Here is a 25,049-nt window from a genome sequence, read left to right as displayed (position 1 = left end):
GTCAAAAAATACTAGTTGGGGCATAATGAATTGACTTTGCAGCCCACTCATAGGTCTTAATAATGTTTTAGAATATTCATGAGGTAATTCAGCAAATATTTATTGAGTACCCAGTATGTGCTAGGCAACATTTTAGCACTGCAGATAAAGCAGGGTACAATAAAAGGATACAAAGTTAACCATATTAATAACATAGAAACTCAGCTTACTCTGCTCATTACACAAAATGAGACAAAACTCTCGACTGGAATATTGATGAAGCATTTTAACTTATGCACCGTAGTACATGTTCAGAGAATAGAAATCCTACCAAGCAAGAGACATAACCTCTTTTCTGAACATTTGTTTCTTCACAATAAATATTAAGAAAATTGAGATAAAAGAGATACTTCTTTGCAAAAACAAAACTTTGTTACTTGGGTAAACTGGAAAACCTCGAGCATTTTTAAATTAATTACAGCCATTTTCAGAATAATTCTATTGAAGTAAGGAAACAGAACATGATCAGTAGCAAAAAAAGAAAAAAAAATCTCTTTTCTGACTATTACCACCACAAGACAGACCTCTTTGATGCAGGTATAACTAGGCAGATGTCATATTCCAAGATTCAAGGTGCATCTCCGTTGTTCTTTCCTTCGCAGTGGCGAGGCCCTGTCTTGAGTGTAAAGCGTTTCCTCCTTCTGCGATTGCTACCTTCCCCATCTTCTGCTTCTCCTAAGGACTTTGGTTTTGGGTCCCTCCCTCTCTTCCTTGTGCAAAACAAAATAGCCACTAGCTCCTAAGACTTCCTTTCTATTACAAATAAAGGAATGTTAGGAATTTACATCAGAATCCAAAGATAGAGATTGATATATATTTTTGTAAATACACATCACCATGCTTATCTTTAAATTTATTATTATTGTTATCATTAAAAATCAGTTCTTTACTGTGTAGAGGAGAAAATTTCACTGAAATGTGGTATTGAAAGATGAGTTATATTAAACTCACTGGGCCATGATATTTTCTTTTATTTCTGGAAGCATTCACTTTTATTAAAGACTACCATTGACCCTGTTTGCAATGAAAGTACACTCACCAAAGCAAATGAAAAAGGTCAAATGGTGAAGGAATACCTTCCATATGACTCATTTCTTAGGTTCTTGAATTTTATGGGTAAAAATTGTTTGGGCATGTCAATTTAGAAAATGTTTCCCAGCATACAATAGTGTTTATTCAAAATTGGAGATGTAGCTCAAACTGGTATAATGGCATTTTTAAAGCACTTTATTGGTCTATGTGGTATGAGCTTTATGCCCTTTCTTGTACACATACAAAGACATATATAGCAATATAATTAATATTTAAGAGTTGAGCACAATATGAACAATGACTTTTCTTAAAGAGTATTAGTGCACAAGAAGAAAAGTAAATCTAAAGGTAAATTTACATTACCTTTATTTTGAAAAACAATTTTTAAAATGAGGCAGATAAAACATCTCAAGAATTGAATTAATAATATTAGGAAAATATCCTTTTAAAATTCTAAAAAAGCTTACTGATGCTATTTTTGTGTTTGTACACATATATATACACATACATACATATCATAAATTATAAGTGTATGCAGAGTACTGGTTATATCTGAAAATCTACCCCATGGGGCCAGCTACCACTGTCATTTCCTCAGTGGACTAGACAATTTCGGGGTGTCTAGGCATGTGATCTCACACCAAGTTTATTTGGGTAGCTTTCCAGTCCCCTCTACTCTTTAAAAGCAATAAAGAGAATGAGAAAAAGAAAGTATGCTAGTTTATGATGCTGCTGGCTGGTACGAAATAATCATTTTGTCCAATTAAAGGACTTCCTCAACTTTTTAACTAGTTCCAAGTTCCCAGTGCCTTTTGGTATTTAACTGCTAAGTGTTCAGTGAGTAATTTGCTTTTTTAAAAACTTTTAGCAACTGTTCCTTTCATTTGACTAAAAAATCTTGGCTGCAAAAACAAAACACAAACAAAAACAGCTTTAACAAAGCATTTTTACCCACATGCTTCAACAGACTGTAAGGTTTTTATGCAGGACTATGAACTAGGTTTATCAGAGAGTGCCTGTTCAAGATTAAGTGGTTCAGAAATAAGCAATCTCCAATTTCCCTTCAGCTATAAAAATTTATATGAATTCAGGGTCCTCTTTGAATGACTGCAAGTGTTAATGAGCGATTTTAAGAACTCAGAGTACTTTGGGATAAACCTCTCCCTCTGTAAGGTGATTTTAACTTCTTGGAATACCTGGGAGCCTTCTAAAATAGTTATCATCATCCAGCCATCTCCTTTCCAGTGTCCCTTATCTCCTGGCATTGAACCAATACACTGGAGAATCCGTTTTCCCTTTCCACACAAACAGGTGGTATGTCTGTCCCAATGTCCACATACACACCCACACACGCAGCGTCAGATTCTGATTTCCAAAAGTTGAGTGTAAGTTTTATGATCTTAATAGATACATTCAACCAACAAACATTTTTTGAATGCCAACTATGTGTCAGAGACTGTTGTGTCTTGGAAATACAGATGGAAATAAGAAATGTTTCTTGCCTTTGATGGTTTAGAAAGATGATTTCAGGTGTCTTCACTGCTTGTCTCTAAGGCAGTAGGTATGACCATGGGTAGGGGGATTTGGGGGTAGGAAAAAGCAGCATACAATATTTCTAGTCATATTTCTTCATTTTGGGGAAACACAGGAGTTTTCATTACCCTCTATCCACCTTACTATATCCTTGTCTTATTTTATTATTATTATTACTCTGCTTCTACTTAGAAGCCCTTTTTATCTCCTTTTCATCTCTCAAATCCCAGATCCATTGTTACCACTTATGTAGTTTTCCCAGACACCTTTAGTTTTATAATTTTCCCCTTGTTATATGCCTGTTATAGCTCTTAGCATATTGGATTATAGGTATACTAGCTAATTTATGAAAAGAGCCTTAACATTTCCTGGTTCATAATAAGCTGTCAATAAATATGTGTTTAAGAGAGGAAGGAGAAAGAGAGGGAGATTTCTGTTTATCACTTTGCATAACCTCTGAGTTCCTGCAGGAAAGGGCAGGGTTTTTTTTTTTTTCTATTTGTGACACCATTTCTATCCTACTTTCCAGCAGAATATACCTCTTTGTTGAACAGATTTGTTGAAAACTAGAGAAAATAAAAAAATTCTTACCTTTAAGAAGCTGTGGTATTGGGCCGGCCCGGTGGCGCACTGCTACAGTGCGCCACTTGGGAGTGCGGTGGCGCTCCCGCCGAGGGTTCGGATCCCACATACAGACTGGTTCCCGCTCACTGGCTGAGCGAGGTGCGGGCACAGCACCGAGGTTTGCGATCCCGTTGCTGGTCCCAGTCCGGTACGGGCGCGACACTGAGGGTTGCAATCCGTTGCCGGACACGAAAAAAGACAAAAAGGAAAAAAAAAAAAAAAAGAAGAAGCTGTGGTATTCATTACTTTCTTGTTGGTAAGGCAAAAATAAACCCAGAATAACTATACTTTATTGTAATTCCTCAAGAATATTCAGATGGAGAGCTTTTAAAATAATGGTATCCCAAAATGGCTATGTCCTTGAATCATAAATGTGGATACTTCTCTATTGTAAATTAAGGATAATAAAAAATAATAACTTGTAAGGAAACCTTCATCTACAGAGCCTTGCCATGTACATGCTAGAATTTTTTGAAAATGTGCTCTGTCTATGGTTAGAGGAATGGTGATCTCTACATTTAAATATGTCATTATTTAGCAGATAGGAAAATCGCCACAGATAGTGATTACTAGTAAATAAGACATTGCATTAGCTCATTTAAAAATATGGTTTCCAAATGCAAATAATGCATAGTACCTATTTGTGGAAATAGCAGCAAAGATTTAAAAAGCAATGAAATGTTTAATGCATTGATTGTTTTGTAACAAATCTGAATGAATATTTAAAGAATTGTATAACACATGCCTACTTCAGCATTTGGTATGTCTTTTTACCCTTCTCTTTGTGAACATAATCATTATTTCATGATAATATTTTATAAATATTTATGTATTTTTCAAAGAGAGGGGTTTTTTGTTGTTGTTGTTGTTGACTGGTAAGGGGATCACAACCCTCGGCACGGTGTTGTCTGCACCACGCTCAGCCAGTGAGCGCACTGGCCATCCCTATGTAGGATCCGAGCCCGTGGCCTCAGCGCTACCAGTGCCGCCCTCTCCCAAGTGAGCCACGGGGCCGGCCCAAAGAGTGGGGTTTTTAAATCTCCTTCTCTAAAGGAAACACTGAGAGCCTAAAAAAATAAAAATAAAAAAAAAAGGAGGGCAGAACATGATAGCTGGGAAAAATTACAAATCCTTGCTATAGAAATAGTCTGTAAGGTATGTTGAATGTGCTGATTTATACTTATGACTGTTACCACAGCAATTCTACTTTCTAAGAAAAAAATTCAAAGGTAGTAGAGTATCACGTATAAAAAGATGTTCATCCCTGTGTTACATATAATCATGAAAAATCAAAATGTAAGTGCCAAACTTTATCAGAATTGTTCAATAAATATACATCTATATAAGTATATAGATGTATAATATATAGATGTAAATATATAGATGCATAATAAATATACATCCATATACTATGCAGTTAAAAATATGAATACGAAATCTGTATACCAAAAAGGAAAAATTCTTTTATTATTCTAGTAGGTGAAAACAAGAATATAAAATCATGTTGGTACTACTATTACAACTACAGAAACATTTCTGTGTGTTTGGATGAGGCCTCAATAGTAACATGGTCAAATGTAAAGTTTTATAATGGCATAGCACAACAGTAGTGTTTGAATTATTTTAGATTTTCAGTAACACTGATGTTCATTATACTATATACATGTTTAATATTTTAGAATAAAACTAAATATATATACCTATTATAATAAAATATTTGTCAAATGCAGGTATTACATAAAACAATGCATCTCTTTAGGAGAAGACCTTTTACAAAAAAACAACTGTAAATTCCTTTTGGAATAGAATGTTATTCTCAACCTCCCTATCTTACCCCTTGTGCATCTGAATCATCAGGGATGATTTCAAAGAAAACTACTCCCCAGGCTGTACCCCAAGAAATAAGTTTTCAACTGGTCTGCATTAGGACCCAAGTATTGATTTGTTTTTGTTTTTTTCATTTCTCTGGATAATTCTTGTGCAGCATGAGTTGAGAACTACTAATACCATTATAAATAACAATTGAGATTTTATATTTTTAAAATTCCCTGAATTTTTATCTGTAGTGTAAGACTTTCAAGAATAAGAATGCTATTTGGTTGAAGACTGGTCTAATTTAAGGAAGTATAAGTACAAAACATTTTTTATACTGCCAAAATGACAGATTCTTAATCATTTTTATTCACTGTTAAAAATAATAATAAAGACTTGGTGAGAGAAATATGCACTGTCATACACTTTATAGGAATATAAATTTAATGTGTATTGATCAACTTCACTGGAGAGTAGTTTGACAATATGTATTCAAAGCTTTTAAAATAGGTAAACCCTTTTAGAAAATAATTGAGCAAACTGCCAAGCATACATTAAGAATGTTTATCATGATGTTGCTTATAATAGTGTCACTTACAATAGTAAAAGCTTGGAAACCATCAAAGTATCCATGACTGTAGATTGATTAAATTATGGTATATCCATACCTAATACTAGTAAAATGGTTCTGTAGCTATATATGAGTTAATATGGAAAGATATTCATAATACATTGATAAATGAAAATATTATGAAATAGCATTATATCATGATTCTGTTTTTGTTTAAAAATATAGATTATATGTGTTTGTATATATATGTCTGTATATGCATATGCATACAGGTGGAAAAAGCCCAGAAAACTGTACACTAAAACATTAATAGTTGTAGTCTCCATAGGTACTTTTTATTTTATGCTTTAGACTTTCATGTGCATTCTAGTTTTGTGGGTTTTTTTTTTTTTCACTAAAGACAAGTACTTGTTTTGTAAATAAAGACCAAAGATTTTTTAAAAATTAAAAAATATATATTTTGAAAAATGAAGTTTTGTTACTTTTACCTATCCAGTTAAATGAACTACAACATAGATTCTCCCATCTTCACCTTGTCCAGCTATGAAAAACAAGCTATTTGATACTTAGCATATTATTGCTAAACATCTTCAGTAAATTTGTTTTTAAAGTAGGTTAAATTGAAATGTATCTTAATGTATTTTTATGGGTAGTCTTGCTTTATATCCATAATTAATAACTGGGTTTTTTTTTTTTTCATTTTAGGCTGTTCAGGACCATCATCCTCCATAGCCATAGCTGGCACCAACCACCCTGCCATAACAAAGACAACATCTGTTCTTCAAGATGGTGTCATAGTCACCACCGCAGCTGGAAACCCACTGCAGAGTCAGCTGCCCATTGGGAGTGATTTTCCTTTTGTTGGCCAGGAGCACGCACTTCATTTTCCATCCAACAGCACTTCAAACAACCATCTTCCACACCCCTTGAACCCCAGCCTCCTCAGTTCTCTACCTATTTCTTTGCCAGTGAATCAACAGCATCTCCTAAACCAGAATCTATTAAATATCCTCCAGCCTTCAGCAGGAGAAGGCAAGTCTGAGATCAACCTCCACCCTTTAGGTTTTCTCAACCCGAATGTAAATGCTGCTTTAGCTTTTCTCTCCGGTGACATGGATGGGCAGGTATTACAGCCTGTTCACTTTCAACTCTTAGCAGCCCTGCTTCAAAATCAAGCCCAAGCAGCTGCCATGCTTCCCCTGCCATCTTTCAATCTGACCATCTCAGATCTTTTGCAGCAGCAAAATACCCCTTTACCCTCATTAACACAGATGACAGCCCCACCAGACCATTTGCCAAGCAATCAGTCAGACAACAGCCGAGCTGAGACCCTCTTAACCAGGCCCTTGGGGAACCCTTTACCAAGCTTTGCAGGCAGTGACACTACTTTTAACCCCCTGTTCCTCCCAGCTGTCACTGGGGCCTCAGGATTAATGGCCTTGAATCCCCAGCTGTTGGGAGGTGTCCTGAACTCGGCATCGGCCAACACCGCTAAGCATCCAGAGGTTTCCATAGCAACCTCCTCCCAGGCAACCACTACCACAACCACTACATCATCAGCAGTGGCAGCACTGACTGTCTCAACACTTGGTGGGACAGCAGTGGTGTCAATGGCAGAAACATTGCTGAATATATCTAATAATGCTGGGAATACACCTGGTCCAGCTAAACTCAACAGTAACTCTGTGGTGCCACAGCTACTTAACCCTCTACTGGGGACAGGTCTGTTTGGTAAGTTAAATTTTTTCACAAATTTTTACAAAAGAAACGTTTTTCTAATTCTATTTTCTCCTTTTTAAAAACTCCATTTTGTCACACTATTTTCAAAAATGTTTTTGTTATGTCACAGCTTGCTTAAGGAACTAAATATAACAACACCCACATACAACCATAGTTATACAAACATGAGAATGATTTTTTCCTTTTCCGTGATTCTAGCAATACTAAATATCATTTTAATCTGCTTACTCTTATCTCCTAATTCTGATGCCACCTAATCCTAACCTACCCTTCATTCTCTTAAGCCAAGTAGAGTTTTACTTTTTAAATAATGAAGCACAGGTACATCTTAAAAATAATTTTTATTTGAATTTTGGTTGGTGTGGCATCACAGGGTTAGTATGAGCAGCTGCACTGTGGACGGAAACAATTTGAGGAAGTATTTTCCAGGTGAACCCTAAATAAACAAAATTAAGTGCTTGTCCAGCAAAACAAGAAACAAGGCATAAAAACACTCAAAGCTAAAGTTTGCCCAAGTTCAAAGAAACAGTCAGCCCCTCTAGATGCTGCTAGATTCCCTCAGACAGTATTTTTTAGAACTTTGTGTTTAAAAACAAAGTCCTTCATATAGTTATCCTCTCACCAAAAAGTTAGAAAATAGTGCCAAGTATATTTAACTGATGGATGTAGGTAACTATAATATAAAATATAGGGATAGTGTCCATGAAGTCTGGAAACATATGCAAATATATATGTTGTCAAAGGCATCTTCAACATATAAACAGTAATAATTTTTTTATTATTTATGTTTCCAGATTTTATAAACGCCTTTATAATATAGCGTAATTAGTTCTATTTGGCATTGAAATCATCATAGTTAAATAATCTAAAAAGCATTACACATTTACATATTGCAAGTTACAGGACAATTTCTATGTCATTGTCCTCAAGATAATTTCAGAGTAATTTTTTAAAAATCTTTAATATAAATTTAATTATTAATTAATTCTACTGATTATATAATATTTATTTGTAATAATTATGACAGTGAATTCTTTTGGATTGTTAGCTTTCTTTACAATTTTAATTTTAGGTGACTAACTTTTTAATCCAAACCACACTGCATATTTCTAAAGCAAATCTCTAATTTTATCTGGTGGTATTTATTGATGATTGTGGCTTGAGAACTAAATTTTGTAAACAGGGCCTGATCAACCGTACTTATTTTAATCATCTGATCAAATACTGATGATTGCTAAAACATTTTTTTTTTCCTTTTTGTCTTTTTTCGTGACCGGCAACGGATCGCAACCCTCAGTGTCGCGCCCGTACCGGACCAGGACCGGCAACGGGATCGCAGCCCTCGGTGTTGCGCCCGCACCTTGCTCAGCCAGTGAGCGGCCAGTCTGTACGTGGGATCCGAACCCTCCGCGGGAGCGCTGCCGCACTCCCAAGTGGCGCACTGTAGCAGTGCGCCACCGGGCCGGCCCCTGATTGCTAAAACATTTTAGGACTAATTTTAACCTTCAATTTTAGGGGCTCTAATAAAATTTGATTCAACAAATCATGTAACACTGAAGCTAATATATAAAGACTGGTTAATGGATAGAGCAAAGACTAAGTAATCTTTCCATGATATAAAATCAAAAAACTAATTATGTAAGATAAAACTAAATAATAAAACTACTCTTTCCTTACCACTTAGTAAGACTTTGAGGAGAAAAAAAGAAAATAATTACCCATGTAACTCTAGCTTTTAGTTTTTTGTTTTAGGAATTCTCAGATACAAAGAGAGGCATAGGACCTCCAAAGAATCACATTGACTTATGTTTTATGTTTTTCAAACTGTAGGTGATATGTCATCAATAAACAATACTTTGAATAACCATCAACTGACTCATCTACAATCGCTGTTAAACAACAATCAGATGTTCCCTTCAAATCAGCAGCAGCAGCAACTTCTCCAGGGGTACCAGAATCTCCAGGCATTCCAAGGACAGTCCACAATTCCTTGCCCAGCTAACAATAACCCCATGGCTTGTCTCTTTCAGAACTTTCAGGTACTCTCCTTCCCTGGGTTGAATTAGTAGAAAACAAGTCTGAGTTTGTTTAAAAACTTAATTTAGGGGAAGGGGTGAAAAAAATAGGTTATGTGCCCTTTCACCTTTATTTACTGTTATTTCTCAATCATGAGTATTGTCAAGCATTCCAGCCTTTTTGTGAAGGTTATTTTATTTTGTCTAAAGCATCTCAGTGGACCTTTTGGAGCTGTTAGTAAAAACTGATAATGTGACTGACCCCCTTAGACTCCTTTGTGGTTTCTCATTGCTGTCATGGTTAAGACCCATGTTCTTAACATGCCCACCTGACCTCCCTCCCCAGCCTCATCTCTCAGCACTCTTCCTCTGAGTTCAGCCACATGGTCTTCCTTTAGTTCTACAAAGTGAATAAATTCCAGATAGGTTAAGGAGCTAGATGGAAAGAGTAACACTAAATAAATGTAAGAAGAAAATATAGAAGTTTTTTGTTTGTTTGTTTTTTAATAATCTTGGGGTTCTTTAAGCAAGAACCCTTACCAAAAGAGGTATAAACCCTTACCAAAAGAACCATAAAGGTTCTTTAAGCAAGACACAAAACCAAGAAATCAGAAGGAAAAGAAGAAACAGCATGGAATGCATAAAGCTTTTAAATCTCTATATGATCAAGGATATTTTAAACAAAGTTAAAGACAAGTGGCAACCCAGTAGAAAATATTTGCATAATACATACCAAATAATTAACACCTACAATATAAAAAGAGCTCCTACAAATCAGGAAGAAAAAGAAAATTGATTAGAACAATGAGCAACAGATTTGAACAGACAATTTACAGAAAATGAAAGATTATTAATAAATAGATGAAAGGAATAATTAGAGTTATACAAATTCCAACGCTGATTTATCCATCAGATTGATGGTAGTCATTGCTGACAAGGGTGTGGGGAAATGGATTCTCTCAGGTTTTTGTCGATCTAATTGTATGCTGTTACCATCCTTTTGGAGAATAACTTAATGGTATATCAGGTTTTTAAATATACATATACTTTGACCCAGAAGTTCAACTTCTATGTATTTTAGAGAAATCTTCAAATGTGAACAAAAGAGCACGTCCCAGAATGTTCATTACAACATGATTTGTTGTGTCAGAAATTATGAACTACTTAAGTATCCATCCATAGGGAAGTAGTTAAATACATTATGGTATATTCATCTACCTAGTAGTTTAAAAGATTAGGTAAATTTATAATCTGAAAAACTACAAGACTTCAATACTGTAGTATTACAGAACAGCACTATAGTACAATACCATTTATGGTGAAAGAAAGAAAGAAGAAGGGGAGAAAGGAAGGAAAGAAAGGAAGAGGGGAAACTAGAAACACCTAACCCTAAATGTATTAGAAGGTGTCTGCAAGGAATGCACTGAAGCACTGGTTACTTCTGAGAAGGGAAGGGGGATTGGAGTGGGGTGGTAAAGTGTGGATTTGGGTGGGGAGTGGTGATGAAGAAAAGTTTTATCTTTTTTGACAATGATAGAATATTTGAATATTTTAGAAAGGAAGAGGAAGTGCTCAACCATGTCACTGAGAAAACAAATAAGATAAAGCCTGAAGATAATTCATTAGATTTAGTAACTAAATATATTTATTTAGTGATGGAATGCAGTTTGGTGGAGCAGGAGCTGGACTGCAATGGATGAAACAGAAAATGTGAGGTTAGGAATTAAAGAGTATGGATTAAACGAGTAGATTTCAGCTGCTCTTGTCACACACATACAAAAAGTATGTAAGATGATAGATATGTTAATTTGCTTCACTAAAGTAACCATTTTATTTTCTATATGTATCCCATAACGTCATGTTGTAAACCTCAAATATGCCCAAAAAATTTTATTAAAAAATAAAAGCAAAAAGACCCAACACCAAAACTTATCTATGAAGAACATAAGAGAAATAGGGTGTTACCCTGAGGGGGGATGTCAAATTGAACAGGAACTTCTAAAATATGGAAGCCATGCACATAATCATATGCTAAAGGAAAGAGATAAAAAAGAGTAAGAGATTGAACATAAAGAAGAGAAGGAGTAATAGATAAGGTGAGATCCCTGACGAGGGGCTTGGGCCCTCCTACACTGGGGAACAGGGCAGGATTTTGGACAGGTATAGTTGCAGGGAAGTGTGTGCTGCTGGGGTTCAGGAAGTATCAGACAGAGTATACTGACATTAGGAGAAGATCATTGACTAAGAATAGTGCAGGAGATGGTATAGCAGCCAGCTTGAAGAAGTGGATAAAGATTTGAATAGTTGTAGAGAATGAGAGTGATATCTCAGATTAATCTCAGAGAATGAGAGTGATCACAGATTAATGGGCAGCGATAAGCCCGCAGCCGAGGTTCGAAGCCATAAATTCCTATAGACAGATACTCAGCATTCTTGCTGTAGGTATACATAAGGCAGGCGGTTGAATTGATCCAAGATTGGGACGCTGTCTGATAGTTGTAGACAATAATAGCAAGAGAGAGATGGATGTGCTGATGGATCTCAGGTTCTGGTTTAGTAGGGAAGGATGTAAAGACAAGAAGGGAGTGATCATGACGGGGGAAAATTCGAAGTATCAGGGTCTGGAGCAGTAATTTTTACAAGGTGGTTGGTGAAATTTGAGTAACCTCAGGGACTTTTTCAAACTGCATTCATCCTTCCTCTACTGAAATTCTGATATGCTCCCCTGGTAGGCATTTCCTTCCTTAACCTCTTCCCAACTGAGAAGCACTTCTATAGAGAGCCATTGTTACTGTTGACAGCATGGGGATGTCCCTCAGCTGGTGGCCTGATAAGGTTGAGAGGCAAGTGTTACTACACATCTAAAGACTTCAAAAATATAGTGCCATGTTATTGTTAAGAAAAGTGTATATGTATTTTGTTTTATTTTATTTTATATTGTATTTCATTTAGTTAAGTAGAAACATTAGTGAGTTAAAAATCATTTTTCACTTTGTAATTTGGACAGTGCTAGTTGGGTTATCTGTGACTTGACTCTCTCTTCGAATTTCAAGTTGCAAAGACCTGTAATGACACTAAACAAGTGGAATCCTCACCTGAAAATATTTTGTGTCCAACCACTTCATTTAATTTTTCTAGAGAATGTTTAGAAATAATGATTTTTTAAAAAAAATTCTGTCAAATGATTTCAACCAGAGCAACAATACCCAAATATGATCAAAATGTAAGCTTTTCTATACAGAGTGACTTTTTATTTTATTTTTGAATCTTGTTCTTTAAATTTCCTTCCTTGTTATATCTGTTTGTCTTTTGGTAAATCTTAAAATTATGGCCTTTCTCTTTGAGGCCTTAAAAATTATTTCCTTCTCTCTCACTGTTTCCTGTCTATTTCTTTAAGGTGAGAATGCAGGAAGATGCAGCTCTCCTAAACAAAAGAATAAACACTCAGCCGGGGCTCACAGCACTTCCAGAGAATCTGAACACTACACTTCCATCTTTCCAAGATACACCTTGTGAGTTGCAACAGAGGATTGACCCATCTCTTGGTCAGCAGGTGAAGGATGGCCTCATTGTGGGTGGCCAAGGTGATGCTTCCGTAGATGCCATTTACAAAGCAGTTGTGGATGCAGCCAGCAAAGGAATGCAGGTTGTCATCACCACTGCAGTCAACAGTACAACTCAGATCAGCCCCATTCCAGCTCTGAGTGCCATGAGTGCCTTCACTGCCTCAATTGGTGACCCATTAAATCTCTCCAGTGCTGTCAGTGCGGTCATTCATGGACGAAACATGGGAGGTGTTGATCATGATGGTAGGCTGAGGAACGCAAGAGGGGCTCGGCTGCCCAAGAATCTAGACCATGGGAAAAACTCAAATGAAGGAGATGGGTTTGAATATTTCAAGTCAGCAAGTTGCCACACATCCAAAAAACAGTGGGATGGGGAGCAAAGCCCCAGAGGGGAGCGAAACAGGTGGAAGTGCGAGGAATTTTTAGATCATCCAGGCCATATCCACAGTAGTCCATGTCATGAAAGGTCCAACAATGTCTCTACACTGCCATTTCTGCCTGGGGAACAGCACCCAATATTGTTACCACCAAGAAACTGTCAAGGGGATAAAATTCTGGAGGAAAATTTCAGGTATAATAACTACAAAAGAACTATGATGAGTTTTAAGGAGAGGCTAGAGAACACTGTGGAAAGATGTGCACACATTAACGGGAATAGACCTCGACAGAGTCGGGGATTTGGAGAGCTGTTAAGCACTGCAAAGCAAGACCTGGTCCTAGAGGAGCAGTCTCCAAGTTCCTCAAACAGTTTGGAAAGTTCTCTGGTCAAAGACTACATCCATTACAATGGAGACTTTAATGCCAAAAGCATTAATGGGTGTGTGCCTAGCCCTTCGGACGCTAAAAGCATTAGTAGTGAAGATGACCTAAGGAATCCAGACTCCCCTTCTTCAAATGAGTTGATACATTATAGACCAAGGACGTTCAACGTTGGCGACTTGGTCTGGGGCCAAATCAAAGGACTGACTTCCTGGCCTGGAAAATTAGTAAGAGAAGACGACGTTCACAATTCATGTCAACAAAGCCCTCAGGAAGGGAAGGTATACCAATCTTTATCCATTGTCAAATACTAACCTTTGTTCAGATATCAATTATTGTTTTTTGTTATCATCACTTTGGATTCTTTGGATTTGAAATTAGGATTCTTCATGACTCATTGAGGTCTCACAAGCTTCTGGAGCATAAAATGAAGAGGGGATGGTTATAGTCACCAAAATGTCATATCAACAAGGGGTGAGTTGTGAAGCATTTATAGATTCCACTAGGGCTTAGGGTGGCTCTAACCCAGGAACCAGATTTCCAGAATTTTGTCAACTCTGCCTTCCTTCTCTACATTTACCTAATTCTTTATTTCATGCACAGAGGAGGAAGGCAAGTGTCAATGACTGGGAAAAAAATCTGGTAGCTGTTGGAGGTCCAGGAGTGTGGCAGAGGAAGTGCCCTTCCCAGGCAACAGGAAGTGCCAGAGGACAGCGTGTCCTACATGTGCTTACATGTGACACATAGAGCTGGGGAGGGGTAAAATCTGGGTGGAGCTGCAGCCATTTGTGGAAGCAGCAGGTAACATCTGAGTTCAGAATGGTGTCTGCTTTCAGGAGAAGTTCTGGGCCTTTATAACATATGGAAGTGTTTAACCTCATAGTCTGGTTCTACTTAAGACAAACCGATCATATAAATTAAATGAAAACTTCTCTGTGAAACTACCATTCAATTTAGAAGAAATTAGTAGGAGTCTTCTGGGCTTTTTCTTTTCATCCCTTACAAATAGTAAAATTGGTTCACGAGGCAAGAAATATGCAGAATATTTAAACTAGATAGAAAAATTTATATATCTGACCAGGAGGATATAATTATGCACATTCCCATTATATGATGAAGAAATGCATAATTTTTCATCTTCTTGGGTAATAAAAATTACTCTTACAGGCATATATTATTATTTTAAAGAGTATATTGTATATAAAGCTATTTCACCTCTGTTCAAACTTTCACTGGCACTTAGGTTTAATGGTAGGAAACCAAAAGCATTTTTGCCAGCACAATAAAAGGATTGTCTTTCTGCAAATGACCAGGAGGTCCTTAAACCCTTGCTTATAATGCCTAGTAAATACTTGTCAGGATACACTCTAGGCATAATGTTTCTATGTTTGATAAGAAAATGAGTTCCATACTCCTATTCACAAAACATTTTATTCTCTCTACTCTCAAAGACCAGACAAACATTCTTTAAGTTGATAAACCTAAATATTTTTGACAGTTTACTCAAGAAATAATTAGAAACAGCAAAAGTGGGCTTTTATGATATAAATGGAACTGCTTCAAGTACAAGATGTAGACATCAAACTGTTTTACAGTCTCTATGCAAACGAACCAAATCTTTTTTATAGCCATTTTAGAAAAACCTTAACTAAAGAAAAGATTATGGTCTCCCTTCCCTGGAAACATTCTTCCTGTCTTAAATGCCTTGTCTAAATATCTTTTTATGCCCTCAGGAGAATAAAGACATGCACTTTTAACACATTTTGCATTGAACAATGGTTTGAATCTTTTGGTTATCTGTGTTCAACTACTGAAATTGAGTTATTCATTGATATTAGGGGAGATGCACTTAAAAAAAAAACTCATTACCTGAGAGTCTAAGAAACATTAATTTTGTTTCATTTTAATAAGCAAACTAGTTTTTATTCACTGTAAAGTAATAGTAAGTGTTTTTAAAATCCAGATTCTTCTTCCTTATTTTAGGCAATAGATGAATTCCTAATGAGCATAAAATTGTTTCGGTAAATTCAAATATTTCTCCTTCCATTGGCTGGCTTTATAATTTGGCATTCTCAAGTAAAAGCCTTGATATCAAGACACACTAAAAGTATTTTTAGTAATTCAGAAAACAATTTAAAGCACACATTTAGAGGTGAAAAACTGAAGACGTAATAAAATATTAATAGTAATACATAATGCATTGATCTGTCATTAAAAAGCAAGGTATAACCGTCTTAAAAGCTCTAGGCCATGTAATGTTGTTAAAAATCTCTGGTCTTTTCAATACCTACCTCACTTTTGCACATAAAAAAACAAACTACTACTTCACAAACACTCTTTTTTTCTCCTATAGTTCACAAAACAAAGGACTTCCTCATACCTTATTTAATGATGCCCAGTGAGCCAAACGGTGTTCTCATTTTATAGCACCAGGAAAGGCAAAATTTCAGACACAGGTCTGTCTGACTGTAAGCTAAGTGCCTTATGTATTGGTAATCCATCAAGGAAAATTTAAACTAAGTTCAGTATCTGTTAAGATGAAACATGATCTGATTGAGGAAGATCTCTAGTCAAACATTTTTCTAAATTTGTATTTTTATTCAAGTGAACCAATTATGATGCAAATTTTATTTATATAGAACCCCTTAATGCTCAACAATGTTAAAATAAAGACTTGTTCATTAATAAGTAGACTTCTGCTTTTAAAAAGGTAAGCAGTGCCTTAAGTTCCCTTCCATATACTATGGCAATGCCTGACATTTTAATAAAGTGTAGAGAGAAAGACAAACTAACTTCATAAATACTTTGTTTTTTATAGTAAAACATTATTTATTCTACCTTGCTAATGTAGAATGTGGGATCATTTCCTCTAGTGCTTATCCTTGCAGTGTCTCAGAAAAAAAGTTTTGCCAAACAATTTTCTTACACATTATCATTTTAAACCTTCTTAACCTCTCAGCTTTCATTTCTATGTCCACCAGACTAAACTAATCCAAGATTCTGTTAGATCCCACCAGATGAAATCTATGTTAATTCAAGTTTTACAATAGATTTATTATTTCTCCCTTCATGTGATCATTTATTATTTTCAGTTACAGTCTTTGTTCTCAGCAAGCCACTCCAAATTCTTTTTGAAAGCAGGCAAATTAGAAATAATAAATAATTAACAGGATCTCACGTTATTATTTCAAAGCAAGCTGGGCACATCTCATGCTTTCAGATTGCATGAGTAGTCTCTGGTCTGCAAGAGGCCAGTGCTGTGATCGGAACACTGATATCTGCCAAGGTCTGAGATCTCCATATTGTTTATAAGTTAATATTTTAGGAGACTCTGTTGGTCATGATAGTAAATGACTCAGCCAGTTTATGATCTTAGAAAGTCATTTTTTGATCTTGGTGGGGTATTAAACATAGCGGAATTACTGCTATGCATTAGAAATTTTCTGTAGTTTCTGAGATGATTTCCTAAGAGGTATGATTTCTAATCATCAGATACTGTATGAACACAGCCTACAGAGGACTAGAGAAAGCAGGTGTGGCAGAAAGAGGCGTGGTCTTTGGGCATGATGATGGGATCTTAATCCTAGCTCTGCCAGTTACCTAAGTGGTCCTGGGCAGGTGTATTAATCTCCCATGAACTGCAGTCTCCTCACCTCTCAAGTGGGACTGTTAATTCCTGCTTAGAATGATATTTTAAGAATTTAGTGAAATACTGTAGATACATTATCCAACACACCAAAGAGGCTCAGTAAAAATTATTCTCCTCACTCCTGTTCTGTTAATAAGATTCTATTTTACTCATTTTGGATTTTATTAATTTGGATTCCACCATTATGGAATTCTGGTAATTTGACTTTAGTTATTGTTTACCAGGTTGAGGGTAAAAGGATTATAAGAAATATATTCAGTAAATGAAATATTTCATAACTATTTATATGACCTTCAGCACATCACATACAAATTGATATATAAGTTAATTTCAAGCAGGAGTTCTACTTCAGAGCGTTTTATAGCACCCAGTTTGTTGAATGACCTTGAAAGTCCCCCTTCTCCCAGTATTTCTAAAAAGCATCAACTTTTTTTCCTATACCTTCCTGCTTTCCCCCACTCCTCACACATACATTATTAATTAGTAGGGATTTTTTTAATAGTCTGTGAAAAGTTGGGCTAAATCACATACATGCTACTGTCCTAATACTGAAGCTATGTGACAGCACTGGAGTAAATTATGTGCCTTATATTATACTGTACAGTAAGTGGTATCTCTTTACTAATATTTTCTTCCCTTGGTTACCAGTTTGTAATGAGTACATTCTGGGAAATAGTCATACTTGTTCTGAATAATTGGTTTAAGTGTTTCTCTGAACTATGAACCCTTTATCATTGGTGGTTCAGTGACCAAGAATAAGGCCCCTATGCTGTGCTTCAGTTTATAGTCATGGCCAGATAGATGCACTTCCAGATCTTGGCATGGTGCGAGGAATTCTTGGAAAGGAAAATGGCTACCTCAGGCATTCCTCCTTTACTCCATAATGTGCAAACATTACTAAGCTTGTGCAACTATAGAGGAAAACAGTTATCTTTATGTACTTATTTCAATAATTATAAAAAAAGAGAAAATGCTCTTGTTTTACAAAATATATTTTATTATTGTCATCTGCCATCTTTGACTTTATATTAACTAGACTAAAAGGGTTGCCTCTCAACTAATAATCAAAAAATCAAATTCTTCTTTGTTTCTGCATAGATCATTTTTATTCTTTTTTGAACATTGCACCATTGGTCTTCATATTTTTACTCTTACATTGGATGTGTATTCTGACCCAAGCCAAATTTAAGAAAGAATTCATTACTAAATTGACACCAAAATGTTTCTTTTCGATGAATCATTTGTTGTTGTTGGACAGGTAGAGAGACATCTCCTGATTATCAAGAGAAGTTCTATGGTGCAACACCACCTGATTAAACGAAATATGTTTAAAAGTGTCCGTGGGTAGGGTGCTCTCTCTTTAGAATCATGCTTTGACTTTTTTCCACGTGGTTATAATTGGCAGGTAGAGACAAAAATAGCTCTGTGAGTAGTCGTTCAAAACTGACAAAACTCATCATTATTAAAACTCATAACCAAGTTTATTTGGGGGCAATATGCTTTCTGTATGTCAGCTTCGCATCACACGCACATGTTTTGATACTGTGGAGCATAACCAGGGATGGCTTACCTCACATTCTGGGGATGTGTAACTTAATAAATTGAGCCTGGGGACTACTTTGGGAGGTGTGCCCTCCTGTGATGTTTAAGAACGCTCTTAAGAACATTCTTTCTGTGCTTGATCATCAGTGTTAGCTGTTTGTGTTCTTTGGTACTATAATTCTCTGTTGAAAGTGTTCGTGTATTTGCTTTGCCTTATATATTTTCTTAACTGCTGTAGGAAATGAATCCTTTTCTCTGTACCCAATCAATATCCACAATATTTGGTCTGTATTTTGGCTGGTGGTGTGACAGGGGCACTCAATGCTCTGTCAGCAACAGAAGCTCCTTGAAAAGGGAGCAGAATAGTTTTTGAAAAGTAATAAAAAAAGATAAAATCCAGGCTGAAAAAGGCAGTTCCTGATCAACATGTGGAAGATAAAAATGAAGAACTACATAAGACCAAAAATGTGAATATCAAGAAAAAGACTAAACAGTAAAAAGTGTGGGTAAGACTAAATTATGTTGTAGCGAAATGTGGAATATTGTAAACTTTTTTTTTTTCCTGAGCAAGATTAAAGAGGAATTTCCATTTACACAGGTAACTGAGACCCAACACTGAGTTCATGAGCTTGTCAATACAATTTTCATACAAATAGCAGCAAATGGAGTTTCAGGTCTGAGGCAAATCCATTCTCTGTTACATAAACTTTTAAGCACCTTTTCCTTAGAAATATGAGTTTCCCCAAAACATTTAATTCTATTTATATATTGTGGATTGATGTGAAATTTGTTGTCACATTCAGAATATATTTATCCTCATCCTGTAATACAGTTCTCTACTGATTGAAAACACTAATATCCAAAGTGAAAAGGAAAGGAAGCACCAGAAAAATGCCTCTGATAGTGCCACTGACTAAAATTGTAATAATGTGGATTTGGATAGTTCATTTTAAAAAATTAGTATCTGTTTAGGGGACTTTTCCATGAATACTCTTGTTGTACTATTGTTGGAAAATCAGGTTCATCATTCCTATCACAGGTGAATCAACTTTTTACCCTAAATTATTTATTATTTATCATTAATTCCTATTCTTTCAAAAATATAGAAATATTGCACTTAAGTTAACAGGATTTTTTTCAGTTTGAAGATGCTATTTTTTGAACTATGTACTATTATTTTTAACATTTACTATTTAATAAATGTTTAATAATAATGAACCTAATAAATGCCTCATATTTGCTTATTGCTTCAGAGTTGTAAGGGGATACTTCAAAAAGTTCATGGAAAAATAGAAATTAAAAGGTAATACAAATCTTTCCATGAACTTCTTGAAAACCCCTTATATTTCCCACACTTCAGCTAAAGTATCAACTATGGTGTTATTTACTTAAAGTTTTTCTTTAAATTTATTTACTAATTTATTTATTCATTCAACAAATATTTATTGGGCACTAGTCAAGCCACTTTTTAAATTTAAATAACTTTTTAGTCTTATTCTAAAGTGTTATATGGGTGAAATTATAGGTACAATGTTATTTGCATTTTTCTAATATAAATTTATATGAATATGTATGTATTTAAAATATTTAAAAGTTTGTCCGTGTTCCACCTAAAATAATTTTGCATACCACCAGTGGCACTTTTGGAAAGACTGCTTCGGTATTTATAAAGCACCTTCATGTTCATGATCTTTTTAGATCCTCTCAGTGATCCATAAAGATGTGCATAATCATCACCATTTTACAGATGAGAACTGAATCTCAGAGAAGTGGCCTTTATAAGGACAAAAATCACAGGCATTTAAGCCAGGCTCCAACCCTGGTCTTGCAACTCTAAGCTTAGAACTCTGCAGTATATCATTCCCCCAACAAGAGGACATCGTAGAAATGGAATGGGGAAGTAAAGAATGAAAAGAGGAGCTTGAGGTCAGCTGCCTTGTATCTGTTATGAAATCTGTCATGTGGCTTGCGCTCCATCCTTTGGCCTTTGCGTGACAGCTTTGCCTCAGCACAAAGTAGCAGCAAAGAATTCACAGAGAGGTGTTATCAGGATTAAAGCCTGCAGGGAATTTTGACATCATCTCTAGTTAGCTGGCTCTCTTCAGAAATGATCCAGGATCATTGCTCTGGATTCTTCTAGTATGTCCTATGCCTCACTTTAGAGGGTTGGTTTGGCTCTCCTTTTCTCATAGACTTTGAGTTACTTCTAAGATATACTACATGCCACTGTTTAGACCCCAAATCAAACTTAATTAAATTGCCAAATGTATGTGTCTTGTGAACAAAATAAGCAACCAGGGATTCAGCCTTGTTCAGAAAAACTCTTAATCCTCCACCATAAAATAGTGTCTGACTTAATTAGTATGTTTCTAACCCCAGTGGACAGACTCTATTTATGCTGAAGAATTATTATATTTAAAGAATTTAAATAAATGAAAGAAGAGCTGTGAGAGTCAAAACATATTCAATATATGTGTATACTTATACATGAGGTGATATGTGAAGGAGAAATACATGTAAATTCCAGGTATCTTTTTATAATTCTTAAATGACATGTGTGTAAAGAGTTATACCATGATGCTCTTTACTATAAACACCATTATTATTAGGGAGAGTCTGTATGGGCAGATTCTGAGTAAAGGTAAATTATAAAGTCCTCTCCCAATAGATATGAATTAAATAATTTACGGAGCTCCTGGCTTGTGAATATACAAGAATATGAGATTATAATCATGGATGAAAGTATTAAGTATTTTGAATTCCTTGCTCCTTCATTGTAAATTTTATAAAAATATTTGTGTGTTTAACCTTTTTAAAGTTACATTTATGCATTTGATTTCCCAGTACTTTTTTGATTTATGTTAGCTAAGTAATTTACAAGGGAATGTTCATTAAGTCATTAAACATGATTTCTATTTGACTAGAAATTTAATTTATTTTGTTCTTCTTTGATACCATTTTTGGGGGTATCTCTAAAGAGTTTCTTGAGTATTGTTCAAGTGTCTGAATATTTCCTCAGGAACAGCACATACTCTTGACATACATTTTACAATACAGTAAAGATCTAAAATTCTGAAACAAAATAAACTGAACATTTTCTGTGTGTATGTATGATCTCGTTATACAGGAAGTGCACAGTAGTGTGTATCTTATTTCTACTTAGTTTCAGAAAGCACCACTGTTTTCTCTTTCGAGGTCATTGAATACTTTATAAATAATATAGTTCATTATAAGAGTACCTTAGAGTCTTAGAGGCAAATTTAAATGAAGAAAACATGGTAGAGAATTAGTTCAGAAAAAAATAACTTGAAAATTATCCAAGTAAAAAAATTTTTGAAGATAAGTTTGGGCAAGTTATCATCTATATTTTTGTAAAATGTAATTTGCTTTTAAATAGTTTAAAATATTTTTTGAGTGTGCATGTGTATTAGTCCATTTCTGTTGCTTATAATAAAATACCTGAAACTGGATGACTTATAAAGAAAACCAAATTTAACACTTACTTACAGTTTCAGAAGTTGGGAAGTCCAAAGTCCAGGGAACACATCTGGTGTGGGTCTTGGTGGTAGCGACAGTGACCCAGTGGTCTCACATGGCAGAAAATGGTGGAGCAGAGCAAGGACAGACTCTTCATGCTCCCCTTTTAAAGCCCTCAGAACTGTGCCCCTGACCACCATTTTTAATCCATTCACTACATCATGATCGTACAATCTAATCACCTCTTTAGGGTCCCACCTTTCAATTACCATAGTAGGATTTCCCACTCTCAACAGTTAACAGTGGGGATTAAGCCTCAGTGAGGTTGGGGAGGACAGCCAATCTACAACAGCATGTTTGTGTGCATACTTAACATATGTGTATGTGTGTACTTATATGACTATATATTTTAATATATGTTGGAATTGGTATGTTTGAGAGAGGTTGAGCACTTTGGAGTTCTGGCCCTGTTAACTAAACTCACTGAATCCCATCTATAAAATAACAAAAATACTACTACTAGTTTGCAGGATGAGTATTATCATATTAAATGATTTTTTAAGTGCCTTTTACATAATAAATGCATAAGAAATATTTTTACTGTCCCTTATTCCCTATTTAACTAAAAATAAAAATTGAATACCTAAAAAAATAGTTGACCTAACTTAGTTCTTAAAGTTAAGACCAATGGGATATGTTTTCATTGTTGTGTCTTTGTTTCAATTTGAATCTGCATTCTGTGGGGTGATCTATCCCTTCTTAGATCTCTCATTACACCAATTTGTGTCTAATAGAACTTTATGTTACAGGAGAGCTTTTTTCCTTTTGCCAAGAAGAACATTTAAATATAAGTGAAATTAGTTATTGATTACATAAATGTAATGTGCAAAACATCTTTCATATTCCTTTCGTGTGAGTGAATACAAGATGGAAACTCATTTCTAACACAAAATGTGAAAATGTATCCAGGTACCTTTTCTTTTTTTTTTTTTTTTAACACCTAGATACATTCAACTTATTTAAGTTTTCCCAGTGATCCCAATAAGACACTTTTCTTTATATGAAGTGTTATTGGAGCAAAGTTGTCACAATGGATTGGGTATGCCAAATGAATTTATGTGTATAATGCATTTGGATTGTTTAGGACAAAATACAAAAATATGAAAAGAAAAATATTTCCATTATTTGGTTTTCTCACTGACTAATTAGAAATGCTTGTTTTCAGACTTGATACTTTGTTAGTCATTACTGTGTACTAGATTTGAAGGGATCTTAGAGAATTACTTATATATGACATTTATGAGTCTGTCATGAAAATTTAAACACAAAGATTAATAATAATTTCCTTGCTCATTAGTATATAGTATTAGTATATATTTTATTACCCATGAGGCATTTTGATGAACTCTGAATTTTTGTATAAAAATGGCTTTGGCAAACTGACTTTTTATATAGAAGTAGCTTAGGGGTGGGGAAAGAAACTTCAGTAAGGGCTGGCTGGGGTACTTACACTGAAGCTGCGTTTACACAGCAAGCAACACTGTTTTTACTTAGATTGTTTTTCTTACAGATCAATAAAAATAGCAGTGTTTTTTCTAAAGCTTTTTTGCTCACAAGTCACATATTTATTGTTTTCCTTGGATGGGGGGTGGCTTAAGAACCATGATAGAGATTATTCAAGGGGGCAGTTGGCAAAGGCTGCACTCTTCCACACATACACAAATTCCCCAGCCACACTTGGTGGCCGAAGTCTGTTGAGGTAGCAGTCTTCACACAGGCTGGCAGTGACAGAACAGGACAGGAGAGAGGACGCACTCATAAGGTATAGTAGCACCCTCTGCCCACATTAGTATGGACTATGCATGACCTACTGCCACACTTGTTTTGTGGCCTCTGCAGAGCTGAATGTATGCTAGGTAATAATAGTTGTTCTATGCTAGGCTATGTGTTCAGCATGACTTGTCATATTTTAATTCTCACAGCAATATAGCAGAAAGGTAGGTATTATTGTCCTCATGTTAAAGAGAAGGAAACTAAGGCTCAGAAAACTTAAGTGTTTTACTCATGCTAGGAAGTGAGGAGGTAGAATTCAAACTCTGAACTGTTGGCTCCAAAGCCCACCCCGCTTCACTAACAACCACTCCTGTCTTCCTCTGATGGAATACAGATTTACAGTTGCTGAGGATCAGGCAGTGGAGAAAGTGAGCCAGGTTCTCTGATTTATATGATTTTGTGAATTGAAAGTTATTTATATTCCAGGTTTTATTCCCAAAACATTATTTTCAAAATGTTGACAGTTTCAAAGTCAGTCTTTCATTTCTACTAATGTTGCAGCCTGGAGCCGCAGAATCAACCTCTAATGGTTGAGCAAAGACAGAGCATTTGACAGGACATCAAAGGTTAAGACTCCCCTCCCCCCAGTGCAACATCTGCTTGTACAGCAGGAAGTAAAAACTGTGATGAACAATTGCAGGTCTGGGTAATGTGATTTGGTCTTCATACCTTCACTCAGGTGGAGCCCGAGAAGTTGAAGACACTAGCAGAAGGTTTGGAAGCCTACAGCAGAGCCCGGAAACGGAACAGAAAGTAAGAGCTTTTTTGCTTTGTTTTTTTCCATTTTGTTTTTCAAGGATATAGTTTCCTGGTTTTCCTTCAAAGGGACAATGAAATCTCACTGATTTTGTGCATGT

The 25,049-nt window shown here is 35.5% G+C and overlaps 1 protein-coding gene across 3 annotated transcripts in view; it reads left to right on the top strand.

Moving 5' to 3' along the window:
- MBD5 (methyl-CpG binding domain protein 5) overlaps positions 1-25,049 on the top strand; it is a 66,848-nt gene that overhangs the window by 28,365 nt on the left and 13,434 nt on the right. For 2 of the 3 annotated variants that reach the window (XM_008582674.1, XM_008582675.1), the window contains exons 6-9: positions 6,317-6,643; positions 9,182-9,390; positions 12,764-13,972; positions 24,872-24,945. In XM_008582674.1, coding sequence (XP_008580896.1) covers positions 6,317-6,643; positions 9,182-9,390; positions 12,764-13,972; positions 24,872-24,945 — 1,819 coding nt within the window. Of the gene's footprint in view, positions 1-6,316; positions 7,343-9,181; positions 9,391-12,763; positions 13,973-24,871; positions 24,946-25,049 lie in introns of all 3 variants that reach the window. The other variant, XM_008582673.1, reaches the window with a different exon arrangement.

Source organism: Galeopterus variegatus, unplaced genomic scaffold, assembly GCF_000696425.1.
Source record: "Galeopterus variegatus unplaced genomic scaffold, G_variegatus-3.0.2 Scaffold2691, whole genome shotgun sequence".
Classification (NCBI taxonomy): Eukaryota; Metazoa; Chordata; class Mammalia; order Dermoptera; family Cynocephalidae; genus Galeopterus; species Galeopterus variegatus.
The sequence above is the reverse complement of the archived record's forward strand: the minus strand, read 5'-3'. Positions and strand labels throughout refer to the sequence as shown.